At 44.0% G+C, this 21,357-nt stretch overlaps 2 protein-coding genes across 9 annotated transcripts in view; one reads left to right on the top strand and one right to left on the bottom strand.

Annotated features, from left to right (window-relative positions):
• Nucleotides 1-21,357, bottom strand: part of ASIC2 (acid sensing ion channel subunit 2) — a 528,145-nt gene that overhangs the window by 372,969 nt on the left and 133,819 nt on the right. The window lies entirely within an intron of this gene.
• Nucleotides 1-21,357, top strand: part of LOC128329408 (Golgi-associated RAB2 interactor protein 1A-like) — a 42,015-nt gene that overhangs the window by 595 nt on the left and 20,063 nt on the right. Inside the window, exons 2-5 of one of the 7 annotated variants that reach the window (XM_053260552.1) lie at nt 8,759-8,845; nt 12,363-12,504; nt 16,605-16,801; nt 20,661-20,913. In XM_053260552.1, the coding sequence (XP_053116527.1) occupies nt 12,376-12,504; nt 16,605-16,801; nt 20,661-20,913 (579 nt within the window). In that variant the 5' untranslated portion in view covers nt 8,759-8,845; nt 12,363-12,375. The other 6 variants (XM_053260553.1, XM_053260550.1, XM_053260551.1 and 3 more) reach the window with 6 other exon arrangements.

The following is a 21,357-nucleotide window of genomic DNA, read 5'->3' as shown; positions in this document are numbered from 1 at the left end:
TCAAGAGCCTTTGCGCTCACAAAAGAGGCAAGCCAGGATTGCAGCTTTACAGTTTACTTGAGCAACAAAATGATCATTTGGAAAGGTTATAAAGAAACCGTTAAAAATGAACGCAAATGCTCTTGAGAAATACTCTTATGTGCTGGCAGCAAAGAAAAGCTATTTTAGAAAACTGTATTAGGTTTTAAATGTCAAATTGGGACACAGTTTAGTAAGATATGAGCCAAAGAATACCCATTTCAAGTCTTCTCTCAACCAGAAATTTGCTAGGGGGGCTTGGGCAAGCAACCATCTCAACCTCACCCCTGCCCCCTTCATAGGCAAAGGTAATAATAATGACCTGCCTTACAAGGTTGTTGTTGTAAGAATGACTGCTTAGAATACTTAGGAAGGATGCTACGTAAATACTCAGCATGACTTAGATATATTATTTCTCTTTTTTAAAAACCCAAAAAACCTAGAAGTTCTGGTAGGAACTAATCTGCCTACTTGCTTTTCACTATAATCTTAACTGATAAATACCATCTTCACAAGTTAGCCCACTTCTGCCTCAAACATTCACATATCCACCATCTTGAATTGGGGTGGATGATATCATCATAAATTATGCCATTGCGGTGTCCCTATGTGTCAATACTAGTGTACCAAATTTGGTTCAAATCAGTTAAGCGGTTCACAAGTTAGCACTCTTGTGCCACTCAAACATTCATGCTTCTGCCACTTGAATGAGAGTGGATGACATCATAATAAACTATGCTGTTGAGGTGTCCCTTTGTGTAACTACAGCTGTACCAAATTTAGTCCAAATCAGTCCAGACATTGCGGTTAACAATCAGACAGACACACACACACACACACACACACACAAAGAGAGCTGGGTGATCTCATATGCTGAAATAGGCTCAAAAAGTTGTATCAAGATGAACTGCCTGCATTTGTATTGACAATATTTGATATTACTATGGACAATAATTAATGCAATTAATAAAGTGGGAGAGGCCCTCAGAGAATTAGGAGAGGTCATAGCTCAGTGACAAAGCACATGTTTGGCATACAGAAAGTCCTAAATTCAATCCCCTGCCCCTGCATCATTAGTTTAAAAGAAAGAGACAGAAATGGCAAAACCAGCCTGGGCTAGATGGAACAATGGTCTGATTTGGGACCATGTAGCTTCACTACACTACCAAAGCTTGATCTGCAGCTCTGCTAAGGGGGGAAATCCTTTTATTCCCTTTTATTCCCTTCTTATCATCTGGAAAGGCCCTTAGTGACTAATAACTCTAGGCCTCTCTCAGCCATCACTGCTTGCATCATTGCTCTCCACTCTTAATTAACAGATGCTGCAGATTCTGGACCAATCCCAGTGGCCTTCCGTCTTCATCTGCTTTCACCTTATTTGGGTCAGAATTTGAGAAAGCATCCTCCTCACAGACCTAATAGCGAAGGAATGATAAGCCAGTAGATTTTAGGAATCATCAAGGGCAACAAATGGATCTGATGAATGGGGACTGACCTGCTGATAAATTCTGCTAGCCAAGCCCCATTCAAAGGAACAAGAGTTGTGCAAGAGCACCACTACTTCACTTCCATGGGGCCTTGATCAGGACAACCTCCCAGTGCATCATAAATGTGATTTATGAAGCTGCCTTATGCCAAGTCAGGCCATTGGTCCATCTAGCACAGTATTATCTACAGTAACTGGCAGCAATGGCTCTTAAGAGTGTGCACAAACCACAGTTTGAGCAATGGTTTGGCGCTGAAGCGGTTCGGATGAGGTCCAAACTGGTTCCATGCTGTGGGGAGGGGACTGGGAACTTCAAGAAAGAGGAGAGCAGGTCCTTATCTGCTCTCCGCCACCTCATGCAGCTTCCTGCTGGGGCGGAACGTGTCCCAAGTACCCCTGGTCGGTGACAACATGCACCTAGCATCCATGCATGCGCGGGTGCCATGTGTGTGCTGGTGCCACCTGGCGGTACTTGGAACACGTGCTGCCCCAGCAGGAAGCTGCAAAGGGCAGTGTAGAGAAGACCTGCTGTTCTATCTTAAAGCTCCTGCTCCCCGCTCCCCTCAGCACTGAACCAATGCTCGAACTGTGGTTCACACATACACTTTGTGGCTCTCCAAGGTTCCAGATAGTCCTTCCTGGAAATGTCAGGGATTGAAGCTGTGATCTTCTGCATACAAAACAAGTGCTCTGCTGCTGAGCTACAATTTCTCCCCATAATTAGCAGGAGGGGTGCCATTTGGATCTTCTTCAAGGACGAAATATTTTGGGGCCAGCCGTACCATATGGAATGGCCTTGCTTCGATATCCCTAAATGATGCTGCCTGACCACTGACCTCATGTGTCTCCAGATGAGTTAACAAAGCTTTACCATTTAAATATTCCCTTCCTATAAAGCATACAGGTAGCACCCTCATGTGGCTAAAAGAAACAAGAGAGAAACCCTGTGATTCTTCCTAATTAGTGCATGCAACAAGCTCAATGGGTTGATTACATTTAAGGACATGGTGTATGGTTCTGGTCATCTCATCTTAGTAGTGGGTCTCATACAGCTGGGAAAGATACAGAAAAGAACAATTATCAAAGGGTTGAAAAACATTCCCTGTGAGAAAATGCAACAACATTTGAAACTCTTTAATTTTATATATATATATATATATATATATATACACACACACACACACACACGATAAAGTAGGTTTCTCTCATTTGCCAGGGCATTAATTCCTTTGGGTTTTTTATTTTTTTATTTTTTGGGTAGTCTGGGTGAGGTCTGGAATGTACCTGTGAAAATGGCATGGTTCAATCTTATGTGGTTTCACATCAGCAGTGAGTGAGTCAGTGAGGGCTTGCAGTTTGTGAGCATATTAACATCTTATCTCACAGTGATTCTAGTCTTTCCTAGCTCTATGAGGTCTCATTCCCCATGCTTTCCAATGGGAGAGCTTTTCTGGATTTTCAGATATATTTTGGTAGTCTGGATAATAATAATATTATTATTTATTATTATTAATTCGATTTCTATACCGCTCTTCCAAAAATGGCTCAGGGCGGTTTACACAGAGAAATAATATATAAATAAGATGGATCCCTGTCCCCAAAGGGCTCACAATCTAACATAATCATCATCATCATCATCATCATCATCGCCATGACCCCACTTTCACAAATACTAAACAAAACAGGCCTGGGATACCAAACATCTAAAACATCAAGTAAAATCAACCATCTGCTGTATATGGACGATCTGAAGTTGTATGGAAAGTCCCAGTCAGAAATTGAATCACTGCTAAACACTGTCCCTATATTCAGTAGCGATATAGCAATGGAGTTTGGACTAGACAAGTGTGCTGCATTAATAATGAACAGAGGAAAAATAACAAAAACTAAAGGAATAGAACTGCCCAATGGAAGCAAGATCAAGAACCTGGAAGAGAAAGAACATTACAAATACTTGGGCATTCTCCAGGCTGATAACATTGCACACACTGAAGTTAAAAGAAAAATGGGAAGTGAATACATCAGGAGAGTTAGAAAAATCCTAAAGTCCAAACTCAATGGCGGGAACACCATACAAACCATAAACACCTGGGCTATACCTGTTATCAGATACACTGCAGGAATAATAGACTGGACCCAGGCAGAGCTAGAGATGCTAGATCGTAAGACTAGGAAAATCATGACCATCAATCATGCTCTGCACCCCCGCAGTGATGTCGATAGGCTAGACCTCCCTCGCAGCTCAGGTGGAAGAGGAATGCTGCAAGTCCATCAAACAGTATAGGAGGAGAAAAGAGGCCTTGAAGAATATATCAAGGACAGTGAAGAAGATGCACTTAAAATGGTCAATAACGAGAAACTATTCAACACCAATGAAACAAAGCAGGCCTACAAGAAAGAACAAGTCAAGAACCGACCAGAGAAATGGAAAAATAAGCCCCTGCATGGTCAATATTTGCACAATATAAGTGGAAAATCAGACATCACCAAGACCTGGCAATGGCTTAAGAATGGTTACTTGAAGAAAGAAACAGAGGGTTTAATACTGGCTGCGTAAGAACAGGCACTAAGAACAAATGCAATAAGAGCAAAAGTCGAAAAATCCACAACAAACAGCAAGTGCTGCCTTTGTAAAGAAGCAGATGAAACAGTGGACCACCTAATCAGCTGTTGTAAAAAGATCGCACAGACTGACTACAAACAAAGGCATGACAAGGTAGCAGGGATGATACACTGGAACATCTGCAAAAAATACAAGCTACCTGTAGCCAAAAATTGGTGGGACCATAAAATTAAAAAAGTTGAAGAAAATGAAGATGCAAAAATATGATGGGACTTCCGACTACAAACAGACAAACATCTGCCACACAATACACCAGATATAACTGTAGTCGAAAAGAAAGAAAAACAAGTGAAAATAATTGACATAGCAATACCAGGGGATAACAGAATAGAAGAAAAAGAAATAGAAAAAAATCACCAAATACAAAGATCTACAAATTGAAATTGAAAGGCTGTGGCAGAAAAAGACCCAAATAATCCCAGTGGTCATTGGCGCCCTGGGTGCAGTTCCAAAAGACCTTGAAGAGCACCTCAACACCATAGGGGCCACAGAAATCACCATCGGCCAATTACAAAAAGCAGCTTTACTGGGAACAGCCTATATTCTGCGACGATATCTATAACAATTGACAATAAAATTCAGCCATCCCAGGTCCTTGGGAAGGACTTGATGTCTGGATAAAACAAACCAGTCAATAACACCTGTCTGACTGTGTAAACAGAAACAACAACAATTAATAATAATAACAACAACAACTTTTCCTTTCAGTTCTTTTTGCATCTCAGTTAGCTGATGATCTTGAGAATTTGACACAATCAACAGAGGTGTTTCACTTCCTTCTTTGTATTCGTTTTCGACTATGCCTTGTTGCTCTACCACTGTTCCTTCAGGTTCTGCTGGAGAATTTCTCGGAGGTTCATGGTCAATATCCTCACTCTGGATATTTTGCTGGAGTTCATCCATTTCCACATCAGCAAATATTTTCTTTCGCATTATAAATCAACGTTGGTCCGCTAATCTAAGTTCCGTAGTTTCTGAGTTCAGATGTTTTTGTCTCAAAATTTCATACATTCTTTTATGGAATTCACATTTCGATGGGTTTGAGCCAAATTTCCTGATGAACTCAAGCCACATTTCCTGATAAACTCTCCCAGTGGATTCATGTAGATGTTAAACAACATAGGGGAAAGAATGGAACCTTGTAGAACCCCATAGCATAACTGCCAAGGAGTTGAGCAGTAGTCCCCCAGCACCACCTTTTGGGAAAGGGCCTTAAGGTAGGAGTGGAACCACCTCGAAGCAGTGCCTCCCACACCCAACTCGGCTAGCCTATCCAAAAGGATACCATGGTCAATGGTATCAAAAGCCGCTGAGAGATCCAAGAGAATTAACAGGGTTGCACTCCCCCTGTCTCTCTCTGAATGAATTTTTCTGGTCTTCTGGTGAATTTCTCTGGGGTTTTGGAGATCTGGAATCCACCTGCAAAAGTTGCATGTTTCTATCTTTTGTATTTTGGTCTGGGAGTTTCATGTCAATCAGTCAGTCAAGTCAGTCAGACAATGAGGTCCAAGCAGCTTCATTTTATGTATGTGTGTATGTGTATGTGTGTGTAAGGATGTATGCATGTATTACATTTCTATACCACCCTATCCATCCAAAGGCTCTGGGCAGTGTACAACAAACAAAAATAAAAACAAACAATCATTTAAAACAATCAGTTTAAAATAATATAAAAAAATTAAAAACAGTTAAAAACCAGTTAAAAACATGTAAGAACAATTTAAAAACAATTATAGATATATTATTCTCCCTCTGTAATATGAGAATGTTAGATCTGCCCAATTCTCTACCGCTAGAGGTGGTAAGGGCCACTAGCTAAGACTGCTTTAAAAAAAAAGGATAAGACAATTACAAAGAGGATGGGTCAAGCAACCAAGACGGTGGGGAATCAGCTATTAGCTGTGACTTTTACCTGGAATCTGTAGTACACCACTCTGGGCTCCTTGGAGGAAGAGCGGGATATAAATGTAAAAATAAATAAATAAATAAATAAATAAATAAATAAAAGGAAAGAGGAAAGCTGTCACTTCCTCACCCTGCTTATGAGTGCCCAGGTTGTTGGAAACAGACATCTGGACTAGGCGAACCTTTCTCTGATCCAACAAAGCAGTTTGTGTTCATATGCAATATAATCCATATCTCACTCATCACCAGTACAGGCCTTATGAAAGAAGCCTGCGAGGTCTGTTTCCAGGATGGGGATTTGAAGATGAGACACAAGGAGTTTCCAAGTGCCACCAACTGGGTCCCTTTCTCACTCCAAAGGAACAGCAGCCTGAAAGCCCATGGGGCACTCTCCACAAAGCCTCCTTCTTGTGCTGTCCATAATGTAGGCAGCCACTGTGGTGCAAGTAAGTTCATGCATCATCTTGCATCACTCTTCCCTCCCTCTCCCTGTGGCAGCAGTAGCTAGGCATTAGGCAACAGGGTGACCAGAGACAAGGGAGGGCAGGGAAGAGAGAATCTGTGCAGGCATTGCTTGTTATTGTTGTAAACTACACCTGGTTTCGCACTCTGTACATGCTCAGAGGGAAAGAGGCAAAGTCACATCATACACAAACTGAATTGGTTCTTGGAGATGGTGACCATGTAGGATCTGGGCACACAAACAGAGATAGAGAGAGACACACTCAGAAAGGTCAATGAGCTTTATTATAAAAAGTTGCTCATCAGGATAAAATAAAAACATGTTTCCGATTCAAGTGTAGTGTAATGTGCCTAACTAACATATGTGTGTGTAATCAGTAATTACAGCTATCTAACAATCTAACAAATCCTAATAAAACATTTAGAGAGAAGCAGAGGAAGAAGGAAGAAGGAAGGGAAGGCTTAGGAAGGGGGTGGCAGTGATTAGTAGGGAGGAGGGAAGAGGGATCCAAGGCTTGTGGAGCAGCATATTACCAGGGTCAGAGGCATATTACCAGGGTCAGAGGGGACATTCTACTTTGCCCAAAGCAAATCTGCATCTCTGAGCTGCAAATGGGCATCTTCTCTTGTCCCCAGATTCCTGGCCTGGTCCCAGGTGGTATTAAAAAGGTGTTAATAAAAGGACTAAATCTACAGGTGTTTTCCTAGAGTGGAATTTCTATAGACAGCAATCGAGTATCCCCTTTGGGCAGAGCAGAGCCATCATTGACAAGGATTAACATAGACTTCTTGCAACAGGAAAGGGGAGCTCAGCCTCTGGCCTCTTCCACAGACATTATCTGATAGTGAGTTACATTTTAGCATATTGACAGCTCAGGCCTAGCCCTTGTGTTTCTGTAAGTGCCCATTTCACAATACAATGCTGGATTGCCTCTTCGTTCACAGAACAGTTAGCTGAGGCAGTCATGAGACCTGGGTGTCAGTTCACCTTGAGTTCAGGCATTAATTGATCCCTTAATAAAATGGAATCAGACACAGGCCTGAATTCCATATACTTCTGGGTTGGTATTCTGGGTTTAATGTTGGGGTCGGGGGGGTGGGGTCCCCAACATTATGCAGGGCTGAAAAATCCTAGGAGAAATTACTATTAAGGGTGCAGGAGCCATCTTTGCATCTGCTGGGTTGAACACTACTTCTCAGTAAACCATCTACAAAAGCTGGAACCATCACTAGGAAATCCCTGTTATAACTACAATTACCTGCGTCTAGGGGCATAGGCAAGGTTGGAGTGGGCCCTGGGCCTGGAACAAGTAGTGAAGATGAACCCCTGTCCCCAGGCCCCACCTTCTCCTCCCTCCGCCATGTCTTTGCTGCAGAAGAACTGTAAAGGCATGGTGAAAAATAGAAAATCCTCTGCACACTTTCCCTCTTGCTCCTACACAAATAACACCACACCCTCCTCACATAGGAGAGTGAAGAGTGAGCTGTTGCCCAGTCAGCAGCAGTCAGCAGCCCCCTCCTCTCTCAGGGGCCCAGGGACACTTGCCCCACCTCAATGAATTATAGCTGTGACCTGTCTGCATCTCTGAAGGGAATGCTGATCAGGTACTCCCCTGCAGATCAGATGGGAATGAGGGCTTATATAAAATTTGAATCTGGACATCTATTTGCAAATTCAGAACTTGATCCACAGGGCTCCATCTGCTCTCAGATTTAAATATGAAAGTAACTGTCAGATTCAAAATCTGGAATTTCAATAGTGTGAGATCTTGTGTCTGGGAATTTGAAGTCTGCATCAAACTTCAAAACATTTTCATTTCATCATGGGGTTTTAGACTTGGTCACCTACATCTTATGCATTGGAAGCTGGGCAATCATTTGAGCTCATAGCCACAGATTTTGTCTCTGCTCCAGTGCCTTTTCTGTAAAGCAGGTGTACAATGATTGGGCTAAAAAGGTAACAGACATCCATGATGTCATAAAACAGCTTCAAGTGTGTGACAAAGGAAATGTCTGAATATCAGGCAAGACAACATGAGTTGAGAGACAGCGAGTGAGCAGAGGTAAACCTCAGTCCTTGGACCACAGGTATATGGCAGGGCAACTCTTAAAGAGCAAGAAGTGTTGGGTCTCAACCTGCCTAGAAGCAGTATCTGCAGATCTGTAAATTCTTCTCCCTAATTACAGCTTTGGCTGCAATTATTCACCAGTGGTGAGCAAAAGCCACTCTGCACATATGCAGAGACACCTTTTCTTTGTTCTAGGTCTGAGCATGGGTACTGAAAATATGTTCTGAGACTAAACCCTGGTGATCCTTGGCTCAAATTAAGCAGAAGCTGATCAGCACAATGGTAGGCCTTTATATTAAAGAAAACTTCCAAAGATTGTGGCACAAAATGAATTACAAACCCAACTAATCAGTAATATTTCTTTAAGACCAGAGAAGTGCAACGTGCTGTACAAAATACACAAGAGTCAGAATCCCTGTCCAGAGGGCTAGTAATCTACGTACTCCAATAACCCTGTCCCTGCTAGTACCGAATAATGGGCAAATGGCTTTGCACCTTCTATGAAGACAAAAAAAGAACACTGGTATAGTAGTTTTAGGCTTCAGTCAGAAAATCCAGGTTCAAATCCCTGCTCAGCTATGCAATTCTATGCATAGAATCGGCCTGGAGTCTCCAGGGATCAGTATAAATATCCAGATGATTGCTGAAAGCAATCCTGCAGATCTTAACTTGATCTTGTGGCGGGGGGGGGGGATATTTTGGGGAAGGAACAGCCAGGAATAGCTGTCAGGATTGTCAACCCTAGCCATGAAGCTCTAGGCAAGTCACTATGTAACCTAATTAACAGGACATATATCCACTATGGACTTCAGTTGGTTTAATTGTCCTTAGCTCTTCTCAGGAAACCCTGGGAATTGCAGTTATATGTGGAGGGCCAGGGATTTCTAGCCACAGAGATACAAATAGACTGCACTGGAGAATTTTCAGAACATCACCAAACTCAGGGCTTGCTCCAGTGGACCCTAGGGCAAGGCTGGACACATCCCCCACATGGCGGGCATGCCTGTGCCACAATCTATGGCATGGGCATTCCCCAGTTGGGTGGGTGGTTGCAGGCGGCAGCAGCTCCTCCCCCTCCCACTGTTGGAGGGAAAGGATATATTTGCTGCCACTGAGGCTTTCATAGGCTTTAGCAGTGATTCCTTCCTTTCCAAACCAGCTAATGAGGTTCTTCAAAGCTCCTGCAATAATGCAAGGATCCGAAGAAAAGCCCACTGGTTGGGAGGAAGAGGAAATGCCATATGAGTCAAGACTTGTGGCATTTTCTCCTCCTGCCCTCCCCAGTAGCCCAATTGGGGTGTGGCACAGAAACAATGTTCCCATTTGTTGGGGTTTGGCCAGCCGCGAGCAGCAGCAGTGTTATCTGTTGGCTGATAGTGGTGTGCAAACAGGTTCTACATCGAACGTGTTCAATGTCAAACCGGCTCGGTTCGACTGTTCAGGGTCGAACCAAACTACCCCGTTTGTGTCCGCCCCCAGACTGAACTCCCCCGTGGGTCCGCAAGTTTCTTTTTAAAAAAATCCTACTTACCCCCTCCAGGGGAGTTGTTTGAAGCAGTGGGGGAGGGTCCATGGAGGTTCCCCTCCCCCCGCCAGCCTCCCTTAAGACTCCAGGCCACACAGAAGCCCATTACACAGGTGTGGTAGCCTCCAAAATGGCCACCATGTCATGAGAGGAAGGCCGACGAGTGGCCAAAGAGGCTTAAGGCTGGTGGGGGGAGAGGGAACCTCTGCGGACACCACTACCCCTGCCACCGCCTTGCACAACTCCCCCAGAGGGGGTAAGTGGGGGAAAAAACCTTTTGAACCCCCTGGACCAAACTGAACTGGGGGGTTCGAGAGGGTGCCGGACCAAACTGGCCTGGTCCGGTTCGGGTCCAGTTCGGACTCAAACCAGAATGGGCCAGCCATTTCAGTGTACACCCCTATTGGCTGATTTGTGCCACTGTTTTCACCTCAAAGGGGTTGGCTGGGTGAACAGATGGGCCCTCAGGTAGGTGTTGGCGGACATGAGCTGTTAACCAAACTACAATTCCAATGATTGCTCTGATCAAACTACAATTCCCAGGTTTGTAAAGGGCAGGAGAAGCCCCATTTATTTGTATTTATTAATTAAACTATGTCCATCCTTCCTTTCAGCCTGAAGACCTTTAAGGCAGCTAACTACATAGCATTAAACAAAATAAGACAACAAAGGCCACAGCAAAAACACAAGATCACCCAATATTAACATTAGTAAAGCAGGAAAAATCAGTTTTCTCCTCTCCAGCCAAAATACAGGCTGAAACAGCCAGATCTTTGCTGGCCACTGAAAGATGAGCTAGGCAGGTATCTCTAGGGATGGCATTCAACAGTGCAGGTGTTACAGCGGTTTCTGTCTCATGTACCCATTTGCTGTAGCTTGGAGAGCTTGGGAACACAGAGCAGGGCCACCCTGCCAATGTCTTTTTTTTTTCTCTAAGAAAATGCCACAACTCTCTGAGAGGTTGTAGTGGTTGTTCTTCCTTTCTTCCCCAGCCCCAGAATGCACCTGGGGTAACATTAATTTGTGACATCTTGAAGTGCTGCTGCCACTGCCACCACTGTCTGCAAAGGCATGGCATTTTCTTCAGAAAAAGAGATATAATTAGTAAGCACCACCACAAAACACAAAAGCAATGAAACAGCCCTCCACAAAACTACTGAAACCCCCACCCTACCCCTCCCCACCCCCACTTTTGTTACCTGTGAAAGGAGCAAGCCTTTCAGACCAGCACTTCTATGGCCTGCTCTAGACATGCAGCAGAATGAGGTGGTAGACAGCTGAGGTGGTGTAGTAGATTGTACCACTTGAGAGTGCAGGTAGGTGATCATGTTTTGTAATGTTTCTATATCTTAAAAACTCCCTGAAATACAAAACCTGCATAGCTGGCACAGAGCTGAATAGCTCCTTTCTCCCTGCCGTGCTAGTTCCTTAACCTTCAGGGAGGTTTGTTTGTTTTTTAATATGAAGGAGCATTCTGAACTAGAATTACCCACTAACACTTGCAGCCTGAAATTGTAGTGTCCAATCTACCACCCCAATATTCCACCACATCATTCTCTTGCATGCACAGAGCAGCAAACAGGCAACATAGTTATATTTTACCAAGTCATGAGTCAAAGAATAAACCAATGATTATAAAAAATCGCTCCAGGATTACCTAAGGGCCTAAATGATTACATATTTCCTTAGATGGCTCCAGAAGTAGGTCCAAATTAGCTTAGTTACAGAAAGCTTATTTTCTTTAATCATCTTCAGAATCTGAATTTGGGATTTTCTTTGGCATTTCTAGAGAATTTCAGGAAGGTATAACCTGGTGTGTCTCCACTGGAGTGACCATTTCTCCTTTCTTCATCAAAAGCGAGATATTGCCCTATTCTAGCAACAACAACACTCTTCCCACTATATAACCTTTTGTTGACCCTACATCTTTCTCTCTCTGGGAACTTCAGACCAGTTGTAAACTGGACATTCCTGCCTAGAGTCAGCCATTGCTTACTTGATCTCAATCAGGTAGGACTTTAGAAAGACATGGGTCTGCTGCCTATATATTAACAGTTCTGCCTGTGCTCCTGTAGTCTACAGGCTGTAGATATGAGGTCACCTGAATCTTGAATCCTTCCTCTGATTCTACACTTGAAAACTAGTGTTGAGAAAGACTAGTTCCATTGCATAAACAAAAACAAAAGAACCAAAACCTCCCAAATAACAAAAATATTTTTTCCTCATTTGCATGAGATGAAACACATTTTGTTGCAATCTGTATTTTCCCCCTAGCTCTAGCTCCAGAATGCCAAGCAGAGGAATCAACCAGAGAAGAGTCTTTTTCAACAAAATAGGACCCCTCCAGCGTCAGTTACGTCAGGGGGAATACGGGTTGTTCAGGTTTTCCCCTATGTTTGAAAGTAATTTTGTCCAGGTGAGTCACTGGGGCACTTGGTAGTAGCAGGAACAAGAACTAGAAAGATGCCAAAACAAAGATGGCCAAGGTGGCTGGGGAGATGGCTTAACTTTTGAAGTGAAGGGTTCCTGGACCTCAAATTAGCTTGAAAATTGTACTTTATCAAATCAGTTTGAAAACTGTACCCTGCAAATTTGAATTGCAGCCACTCTAGATGTTATGCCCATTAAGTAATTGAGGTCTGTATGCTTGATTTTAAAAATGTAAATACAGAGCCAGACCTGGGTTTTTTTAGTGCCTTTTAGTTTTAACTTGAGCCACAAAGGCTGTTCATGCGCATAGTTGAATGACCAGGCCAGCCCACATGGATGGGCAGCGAGCAGCAGGGGTGCAGCTAGGTAATTTTGGACCCTGGATCTAATGAACGTACACCTCCCCCCACCCCCATAAGCATCCTCTCTGTATATATACATTTCACCACAAACCCACATTTCTGGGCCAGACTGCATTTGACCTCTCCAATCTGCTGCCAAAACAAAACAAAACAAAACAAAACAAAAAAGCCTATGCAAGCCCCAATGGATTCCCATAGCTTCTTGGCCATTCACAAACTGACTGGGACACAACACATATCCCTTGCTCCAAGGTCAGTGGCCATTCACAAACAGTTTGTGAATGGCACCAGCAGAGAGACCTTTGGAAGCCTTGGCCATTCACAAACTGACTGGGACACAACACATATCCCTTGCTCAAGACACAAAACCTACCTGGACAAATAGTGATTCGTAGGGGTGGATGGGAATTAAAACCACAATATAAGCTCCCTGCTTCACAGTTCTCCTGAAAACCTTTTGGATCATAAACCAACTTGAGCATAGCTTAAAATACATATATTTAGTGTATTGTCTATTTAGTGAAGTAGTGGGGGGAATCATTAAAAATAGGACTGACCAATTCCCTTGAAATAAAAATACAGAGTCCTGCCATCTTGGACTAATCTGTGCCCAATTTCAGAATGCTAAGCCCAGCCATTGTGGAAATGTAAAGAGTTTGGCAAACGGTGGGGGGTGCATTTTGCATTTTTTGGGCAGAACCCTTCACATGAGGGAGGGTGGAACAATGGTTCAAGAAGGGGCTTAAGTTCCAGACATTTTTGTAATTTTCTGCCATGAAACAAGCCACTTATAGGATTTCTTTGACTTTTCAAAAAGCCATTGAAAATCAATAGATTGACTTATCTGCTCCAAAATCAATACACAGAGTCCTGCTAACCTGTCCTAAATATGTGCCACATTTCAGAACTCTAGGCCAAGCCATTATAGAAATATAAAAGGGGCCTTCTTTTCCATTGGGGAAAATCATGGCATATGGTTGGGCCATGGACTTTGGGCAAATGGACTTTGCAGGGCAGTCCTTAGGGCAGGGTGACCATGTTAAAGATCCTGGGCAACACTGAATGGATAATTGCCATTAAGTTTGGAAGGTAATAATCAGAAGGCTGGAAAAGTCAGATCATATTAATCTCCATTCCAATGGTACTGACTGTTATAGAATCTGGAAGATTGAGAAGTTATCAGCATTAACCCACAAATAATTAGAAGGCTGGAAAAGCTGGACCATACTTATCTCCATTTCATTGGAACTGTGAGTGGTAATGCTTTGTTGACAAACAGGAGAAAAGTTTTTTTCACCTTACCTTATTCTAGTTGAATCTTTTTTTCAAGTGGATGGATCACAAAGTACAGAGTTGCTTTCACCATACCAAGTCTAATACAGGACATTATATATGACGTGTAACATCTTTAGGGTCATTTAAATGTATTTTGTTGGTGTGTTAGTCTTGTTTAGACACAATTATTAGCAGGTTTTTAAAGTGTAATGACCTATAACAGGTTGTGTACTTAGAGTTCAGGATCTGATATTTGTAAGCAATTGGATGTATGGACACATGTATAAAATTGTGAGACTGGTTCAGCATCCTCTCAGCCTCAACTCTCAGGTGGGTGGGCAAGGCTTCCAAAGGTCTCTCTGCTGATGCCAGCCTTCCTGAAGCTCCCCCTGCCCGACCCTGCCTGAAGTTCTTCAGCCTGGACTGGAGGCAGAGTGCCCAGTGCTGGCTGCCCACCAGAACACTGTGCACACCTCTTCTATTCCCTGCCCTGTAGCCCTGGGCTGTGCTGAGAGACTGTGCCTTCTCTCCCCCTCTTCAGGGCCAGCAATGGAAGGTATGGGATTTCTCTTTTTTCATTACCCCCCGCCATATATTTATGGAATGGCTTGCTATAGGGCTTTGATAGCGGGCACAGATGTAGGGCATAGATGTAGGGCAGGGTGTAAGGGATCTGAATATTGAATTTGAAATGGATTTGATATATTATTGATTCTTAATATATAAAATTGATTCCCCCCCAAAAAAACATCAAAAAAGTCCTATAAGTGGCTTGTTTCAGGGCAGAAAATTACAAAATAAAAATAAAAATCTGGAACTGAAGCCCCCACTCCCAGACCATCATTCCAGCCCCATGTGGAGGAATCTGCCTAAAAAAAGGTGAAGCACCACACATTTTGCCCCACCCTTTAGATCACCTGGGATGACTTGGCATAGGGCTTTGATATTGAGCCCAGACATAGGGCAGGATGGGAGGGCACTGAATATTGAATTTGAAAGAGATTGGACAAATGGTTGATTTTTAATAATTTTCCCTACTGCAGTAAAGCTTCCAGAAAGAGTTCTCCTTGTCCATAGAGTACTTCACAACTAGTGAAAGTGGGGCTAACTGTAAACAGCTGAATAAACTATTTTATTTTATTTTATTTTATTTATTTGTAAATGCACTACGCTCAAGTTGGTTTGCAATCCAGAATGTCTGAGTGAGAACTGTGAAGCAAGGGGCATGTCTTGTGCTTTTAACTTTTTTCCTTACAAATGCACTATATGCCCAAAGCTGGTTGGACATGTCCAAAAACCTCACTCACTCACACTATGTACACGGTATGTCATCTGTCAGTATGATTTTGTACTCATATGAAATGGTCACGGGGCCACGCACATACTGATTTGCCCCAGCCCCGCACCCCCACTAGGGATGGCCATGGGACCTTGGCCCCAAAGTCCATGCCTAATGGTGCCCCTGAAGAAATGACTAGTCCGCATTGCTTTGGGGATACAGTAGAAGAGGGAAAAGAGTTGAGGAGCTTGGAGCCATCCGATGCCCACCCTTTCTCTCTTGCTGCCGCCTCCCTCCTCTCAGTGCAGGCCCTGTGATTCTCAACACAAACCAAACTGTCCCTGTGAGAGGCAGATTTTAATGCTGCTGTAAGCAGCTTCCCTATATGTTTGACCAGGCCCAACCGCAGCCAAGCCCACTGTTGCACTTCTTGTTTTGAGTCATGGAGGTTGCCACCTGAGCAGCTGCACGAGTAACATTGCAGATCAAGATAGGAGAGAGCAGGGACAGAGTGCAACGAGCAGGAGGGGAAGAGGAGGAAAACATGTCGGAGGCCAGTTAGGAGATGGGCTCTGCCATGACACCTCCAAAGAATTGGCATCCTAATGACCACCTAGATCTGCCTAGTGGAAGGGTCGGTCCTGAGTAAATAGCACATATGGGGAGTAGGTCTGGATCATGGCTGGGGGAGGCTTCGGTCCTGTGCCTCTGTAGTTGCAATCCGGATCTCACACACCCACGGACTCCACAGCTGTTGTTTACCCCAGGAGAAATAATTCCATTGGTGCCAATGATACTCAAGAGCTTTTCTCCTGGGACAAACAGCAGCTCAGGGCAGGGAGGGATTCTGCAGTGGGACAAAGGATTGAATCCCCTCTCCGAAAAGGTAGATCTGGATCGCCCTGCCCTACTTGTGCTATTTACCTTACCTTATCAAGTATGCAGACAACAATCATGCAATATGCATATTAAATACCTTGGACTTGAGCTGGGAAGTGAGTGAATTATTTCTTTTTGGAGACCATTCACAGTTTTCACTGCTGGCTGTCTTCTCTCCAAACACACACACAACACACACATAGAGAGCAATAAGGAGTTTGGGATGAATTAGACCTTTTCTGTTTTTAGAAGGTGGTAAACTGTGTATTCACTTTTGTGTGTGTGCCTCAGATCAGCAAGCAAGGGGGTCCAATTGAGATCCATAACCAGGAGCAAATTGTGACAGTTGGCATCACCTCTACAAGCCCTGCTCATCTGATCCCCAATGTACTGCTCCTGGCACGGCCCATTGTTCTATCAGAAGAGCACCTTCCATTCTTCAAAGCCATGCGCCGCTATCAAAAGCCAGTGAGATATGAGTTAACCAGGTGAGTCTTTCAACAGGAATATCAAAAGCATGTCTAGATGGCAACGTTCCACATTGAGAGTTAATTGCTGTAGCACATCATTGGGAGCAAGAAGAGGAGCAATTAATATGAGACATCACTCTCTGGGGTTTGGCCCTGGAATCTCTCTTTGGGATAGTACCATTATTCTGTATTCACCCAATATTGTCATTGGATTTCAGTGGTATTAGTTTGAACTCCTCATCAGCAAAGCTATAGCTGAATGGTATGACAGAGGAGAGCAATGGCACACGTCACTCAGAAGCAACCGGTTTCATTATTCTGTAAAGACCTCAAGTCAGCATTTTGTTCTTCCCAAGCCCTAATGCTCTCTCTCACAGCAAGGAGCTGATGGCAAAGACAGACTCCCCCTTTCACTTCACATCTATAGAGTCAACATATCAGGGCAGAATTATAATAGGGCAGATGGGTTCAAAGAACCCAAAATGTCCAGGACCTGGGGGCTGCCTGATCAGCCCCACTCCAGCTCCAGATGGTCCTCATTTCCCAGTTGTGTTTGTTGCTGGGTGTGCTAGCAAAACATGTCCCCAGCAATGAACACAGCCGGGAAATGAGCTCTGGATCCCCCTGCGTGTGACATCACATACTAAAGGGCATGGCCAGAGGCCAAGAAGGTCCACATGAGCTTTCTAGAGCTCATTTCCAGCTGCATTTGCTTGCTGGGTGGGGGTATTTTCCTTTCTCTCCCTCACTCAGGGGAGAGAAAGGAAAATACACCTATCCAGCATGCAAATGCCAACTGGGAATGAGCTTTGGAGTGCTCGTGTGTGGGTCCTCTGGGGCTCTGGCCACACCCCGTTGTGCATGACACCACATGCAAGGGGGCGTTGCTGGTGCATATACTGCACACATACACCAAAAAACCCAGCAGGGCTGCCAGGGATGGGGTGAACACAGGCCCACATTCCCTTAACTGCCACATATTATAGGGTTGAGGTTCCTGACACTCTCACTTGGATGATCAATTAACTGAGCATGAAAGCTAAATCCTAGGGTGCAATTCAGATTTCTTTTAGTGGCTGAGGCATGCTAGGCAAGACACACTAAATTCAAGCAGTCTTGTATTTGGTTCTTAATGCTAATTCTTGATTGATTGATTGATTGATTGATTGATTGATTGATTGTCGTCAAGTCAGTGTCGACTCTTAAAAAGCGCATAGATAGATTCTCTCCAGGATGATCAACTTGGCCTTTAAGGTCTCTCAGTGGTGCATTCATTGCTGTCGTAATCGAGTCCATCCACCTTGCTGCTGCTGGTCACCCTGTTCTTCTATTTCCTTCAACTTTCCCCAGCACTATGGACTTCTCAAGGGAGCTGGGTCTTCACAAATTGTGTCCCAAGTATGATAGTTTGAGCCTGGTCATTTGTGCCTCAAGTGAAAATTCTGAATTGATTTGTTCTATGATCCATTTGTTTGTTTTCCTGGCTGTCCATGGTATTCTTAGAAGTCTTCTCCAGCACCAAAGTTAAAAGCGTCGATGCTCTTTCTATCTTGCTTCTTCAAAGTCCAGCTGTAACATACCCATTCGAGGTTGGAACCTCCCTCTGAAGTCAGACATCTTTTGGAAAACTTCCTTTGTTTTTCTGTGTCCATTTCCATCTTCAAGGTCTTTACAGATGTCATTGTGGTATTGCTCCTTGTCTCTTCTAACAGCTTTCTGAAATTCCCTATTAAGTTCTTTCCTGAGGTCTTTATCTTTCTTGACTCTGGCTTCTCTCCTCTTCTTGGCAATTTCCACCATCTGTTCTGACATCCATTTTGCTTTCTTCTGTTTCTTGGTCTTTGGCAGGCTCTTTTCACATTCATCCTTAACAACTTCTTTGATTTCATTCCACAGTCCTTCTGGTTCCCTTTCAATGAGGTTCAGAACTTCAAAGCGGTTCCTGATGTTCTCCTTGAAAATGGCGGGTACATTCTCAAGATCATATCGTGGGAGCTAGATAGCTTGGTTTTTCTGCTTTAGCTTGACTTGGAACTTGAACATGAGCAGTTCGTGATCAGTTCCACAGTTGGTCCCTGGCCACTTCTTTGCTGTTATATCTGAGCTCTTCCACCTCCTTGCACCAATAATGTAATCAATTTGATTTCTGTGTACTCCATCTGGTGATATCTATGCATATAGGCGCCGCTTTGGTTGTTTGAAGAATATGTTAGCAATGAAGAGATCATTGGCTTGGCAGAAACTAATAAGTCGTTCTCCCACTTCATTTCTGTTTCCGAGGCCATATAGGCCAACTGTGTTTTCCTCCTTAACTTTTCCAACTTTGGCATTCCAGTCTCCAGCCACCAGCATCGCATCTTGCTTTTATGGTCTGTCAGTTTCAGACTGAACTTGAGCATAAAACTCATCAACTTCTTCTTCTGCATCAGTTGTTGGGGTATAGACTTGAAGGACTGTCATGTTAAAGGGTTTCCAGGAAATCTAATTGATATTAGTTGGTCACTGACCACATTGTACCCAAGTACTGTCATTGCTATATCCTTCCTATGAAAGCAACACCGTTCCTCCTTTGGTTTTTGTGTCCTGAGTAGTAAATGGTATGATTTTCAAAGTGTCCCCTTACAGTCCATTTTAATTCACTGATGCCCAAGATGCCAATCTATAGTCGATTCATTTAATCTTTCACTGTGTTGAGCTTTCCCATATTCACGCTTCTTACGTTCCATGTTCCCACTGTGATTCTGTCTTTACAGCTTCGGATTTTCTTTTCCCACACAGCAACATCAGCTGCTAGACGTCCAAAAGGCTTTAGTCTAACTGCGTCATAAACACCATCAGTACTCTGAGAGATCCTCAGTTCTTCCTCAGTAGCATGTTGAGTACCCTCTGACCTTAAGGGCCTACCATCTGGCACTACATCGACAATCATTCCATTTTGTCTCTCCATGTGGTTTTCTTGGTAAAATACAGGAGTGGTTTACCATTGCGCGGTATGAAATGATGCCTTTGTCATTGTCACTGAAGTGATCGTCCGCCTCCAGCACCTTCCTGTATCACTGCTGCCCAATATAGGTGCCTGCTTGCTTTAGCTGGGCAACTGGGATGATCTTCGCACTTTGGGTGACCCTACTGGGAGTATACCTCCTGGCATACTTTGCTCATCCCTCCCAGGAACACACACACACACACCACCACCACGATGAGGCAGCATAGCAGGACCTGGGGAACCTTATTGAAGGGAACCCTATTCTCCTTTAAATGTTACATTGTCTGGATAGACAGACAGACAGACAGACAGACAAAAAATGAGTACCACAAGCCACTGGCCCCATGATCATCCATCTACAGTGGTTGATTGTCTGTGCAATGAAACACAAAGCTGGTACAGATATTTCCATGCTGCTGCAAACATCTAAAACAATGTCTGGGGTGTTCCAGGTCAGGGCTGATTTTTTCTTCTTAAAATCATGCAATTGTAGTTGTGCAATTCTCTGTCCCTTATTTCCAATGGATGTAGCATCTGTGTATTATTTCCTCCCATCTTATTTCCTTCTATCTTATTTCCAATGGATGTAGCATCTTGCAATTGCAATTGCATAATTTTAAGTAGCAAAACATCAGCCCTGTTCCGCAACACTGTGGGTATTGTTTTAGAGGTGCGCTGCAGCATGGGAGAGTATGCACCACTTGTGCTTCGCTGCACAGAATGTCAGCCACTATTAAGATATAAAGACAAACAGATAAACTTGATTGGCAATGGAACAAGAAATGTTTTTGTACAGGTCATTACTTCCGCTTCTATCCTGCAGTGTAGAACAATTAAATTGCTGTTAAAAGCCTTACTTAAATTTGCCAATCTCTTCTCACACTGATGCAGGTTATTCCCTTTGCGCTTTGTCAAGATCACAGTCCACAATGCAGAGAGGCAGCAGCTGCGGTTTAAACTGGCAAGTGGCCGCACCTTCTACCTCCAGCTGTGCGCTGAGTCAGATAGGCGGGATGATCTTTTTGATGCCTGGGTCAGGATTATCCAGTTGCTGCGCCCTGCCTCAGATGTAAATGTTGATGAGCCAAAGGAGAAGCCCAGAGCCCCGACGAGCCATGTGACATCTTTACCCCTACAAACAAATGTGAGTCCCGTATCAATGGCAGCTATCTTTGGGCCTTGGGCATGGGTGTACCGTATGTTAGACAAGAGGAGACAGTTGTCTCCGGGCCCGGCTGCCTCAAAGGGCCCCACAAGGACAGTCTCATCTCCCATGGTGCAGACAGGGCATGCACTCAACCCACAGCACCTGCCTGCCCTGATAATTGCAGCTGCCCGTGGGCCACAGACAGCGATGGGGGGTGGAGTTTACCTTGCCTTCAAAAGGCAAGACCAGCTGTACCTGAGTACCTTCTCTCTTTCTTTCTGGGCAAGAGTGGGGTGGGTCAGCAGCAGCAACCTGACTGCCTGCCTCATGCATTGTGAGCAGCAGGAGTACAGCAGGCAGGCAGGAAGGAAGATAGGCAGTGGCGACGGACGATGGCCAAAAAAATAACCTTGCATGAAGGAGACAAGGTGTAGTGGGATC

This window comes from Hemicordylus capensis, chromosome 6, assembly GCF_027244095.1.
Source record: "Hemicordylus capensis ecotype Gifberg chromosome 6, rHemCap1.1.pri, whole genome shotgun sequence".
In the NCBI taxonomy this organism is placed as follows: Eukaryota; Metazoa; Chordata; class Lepidosauria; order Squamata; family Cordylidae; genus Hemicordylus; species Hemicordylus capensis.
This window is presented reverse-complemented; position numbering and strand designations above follow the sequence as displayed.